Source organism: Nestor notabilis, unplaced genomic scaffold (assembly GCF_000696875.1).
Source record: "Nestor notabilis isolate BGI_N333 unplaced genomic scaffold, ASM69687v1 scaffold16399, whole genome shotgun sequence".
NCBI classification, from domain to species: domain Eukaryota; kingdom Metazoa; phylum Chordata; class Aves; order Psittaciformes; family Psittacidae; genus Nestor; species Nestor notabilis.
The window spans coordinates 28922-31090 of NW_009945202.1; the positions used below are offsets into that span (position 1 = coordinate 28922).

Genomic DNA, 2169 nt, shown 5'->3' on the forward strand with positions numbered 1-2169 from the left:
TGGTTGCTTTCTGAAGATCTATGGCAATTCTGGTATAGAGAGCCCTCAAGCAAGGGTCTGGGAAGCTCAGATGGGGCAAAAAGCTAGGAGTTTGTTGTTCGTTTGTGAGGAACAGAGAATTCTCTTGCTGTTCGGCATGGGCTCAGTTGGCAGCCTTTGGATCTCAGCTGCTTGGGACTGTCTGGAAGGAAGGAGACTCTGGCCTGGGTTTTGCACAAAAGGAAATGGCTGATGTGAAGGATAACTTTGGAAGGCTGGAAGGGGAGTTACACAGCATGTGCCCCAAGGCTGTTTGCAGTGTATTGTTCCCTGGCCCATTCCTACTTTGTGTGATGCTTCCATGCAGCCCTGTTGTCTTTTCTGTCCTCTCTCATCTCTGCCTCCCTTCCTTCATCCACACCACAGGCCTCGATGACTTTCACCTGTCCATCCACAGTGACATGGCCACCATTGTCAAAGCCATGGCCTCACCAGAGTCAGGCCTGGAGGTGCGTGACCGCATGTGGCTGAAGATCACCATCCCCAATGCCTTCATTGGTAAGAGACTGTGCTGCCTAGGCTGGGACTGGGGAATGGGTGGCCTGTTTTCCAAGCAGATGCCAAGCGAGCGTCTCTGTCAACATAAACTAACTGTTCACCAGACCAGAGTCACAAATTGAACCTTCAGCTGTGCAGTCCCTTTTTAACTTCTGGCCCAGTCTTGGTTCCAGTATGGCCTGCTGCCTCAAGGGCCACTGTCTTTCTCTTGCTGTACTTAACTCAGTGTTTGGTGGCAGGTTCGGATGTGGTGGATTGGCTCTATCACCATGTAGAGGGCTTTACAGACCGTCGTGAATCCCGCAAATATGCCAGCTATCTGCTGAAGGCTGGGTACATCCGACATACTGTCAACAAGATCACCTTCTCAGAGCAATGCTATTACATCTTCGGGGACCTCTGTGGAAGTAAGACACTTGGCATGGGTGGGAGGGAGAGGATGGGGAGGGGTAGAAGTCCTGCAGAGCCCTGCTGACACAATGGGGACATAGCTACAGTTGTTGCCATGAGGCTGGGCCCCTTGTTCTACAGACCCTGTTAGAGTGATGAAGAATATCCCAGCTTCTTTGTCATGCTGCTGGGGTGGTGAAGTTGGTAGCAGAGTTGACAGTGTTGTCACCTGCTATGTTATCTTTTCTCCCAGGCAGCCCTCGTGGAGTCTTAGTCTGTACCGACTGTCTCCAGGCTCTGAACTTCCAGTGGTAGCAAGAGGGTGGACAGCTGGGTTCTGCTTAAATAAGAGGGATGGAGGAAGTAATTGACAGGGTGAGCTGTAGCTCTGATATGGTCCTTTCCAACCAAGCTGGTCTCTTGTTTAGACTGGCAGCTTGGACTTGCACAACCTGGTTGTTGTCCAGCCAGGAAGCACAAATGGTTACACTGACAGGGAGAGTGCCAACTTCTAGTGTCTCCTTGTGGACCCCCTCCATGTTCACCAGCAAGCATGGACAGGGAATTTCTTGATTACACGTGGTTGTCTTTCTGCTTGGATTAACCGCTTTTCTCTGCTTTCTTGCAGACATGGCTAATCTGTCTCTTCACAATCATGATGGCTCCAGCGGTGCCTCTGATCAGGACACTTTGGCTCCGCTCCCCCACCCAGGAGCTGCACCCTGGCCTATGGCTTTCCCATATCAGTATCCACCTCCTCATCCATACAACCCCCACCCCGGCTTCCCTGATCCAGGATACAGCTACGGAGGGGGCAGTGCAGGCAGCCAGCACAGTGAAGGTGAGTGAAAAGAATTAAATATGCCTGCAGGTGGCCAGATGCCCTGTTCAGTACAGGGAAGCAGCAGGAAAAGGCAAGGTCTTGCTTAGGCAAAGACATATGTGTGGGTGGAGCCAGGGCAAAAGCCTTCTCATAATGGTTGTGGACCTTGGAGCTGAAAAGAGACTGAGAACATGGACTGTGCTGGTGGATAGCTGTGCTGCAGCATCTTGTACTCTCTTGGCTAGAGGACCATCCTTTCTTCCTGACTTGTCTGAGCTGTCACCTAACTTTGCCTTGTGCTTATTGCAGGGAGCCGGAGCAGTGGTTCCAATCGCAGCGGCAGCGAGAGAAGGAAGGAGAGAGAGAAGACTGGGGAGTCCAAATCAGGTGGCAGCGGGAGTGAGTCGGACCACACCACG

At 52.0% G+C, this 2169-nt stretch overlaps 1 protein-coding gene across 1 annotated transcript in view; it reads left to right on the forward strand.

Annotated features, from left to right (window-relative positions):
- LOC104412150 (segment polarity protein dishevelled homolog DVL-3) overlaps nucleotides 1–2163 on the forward strand; it is a gene marked incomplete at its 3' end in the record, with an annotated part of 10184 nt that extends 8021 nt beyond the window's left edge. The window contains exons 11-14 of the mRNA XM_010022769.1: nucleotides 406–537; nucleotides 777–944; nucleotides 1556–1768; nucleotides 2060–2163. Coding sequence (XP_010021071.1) covers nucleotides 406–537; nucleotides 777–944; nucleotides 1556–1768; nucleotides 2060–2163 — 617 coding nt within the window. The remainder of the gene's footprint in view (nucleotides 1–405; nucleotides 538–776; nucleotides 945–1555; nucleotides 1769–2059) is intronic.
- Between the last annotated feature and the right edge of the window lie 6 nt (nucleotides 2164–2169).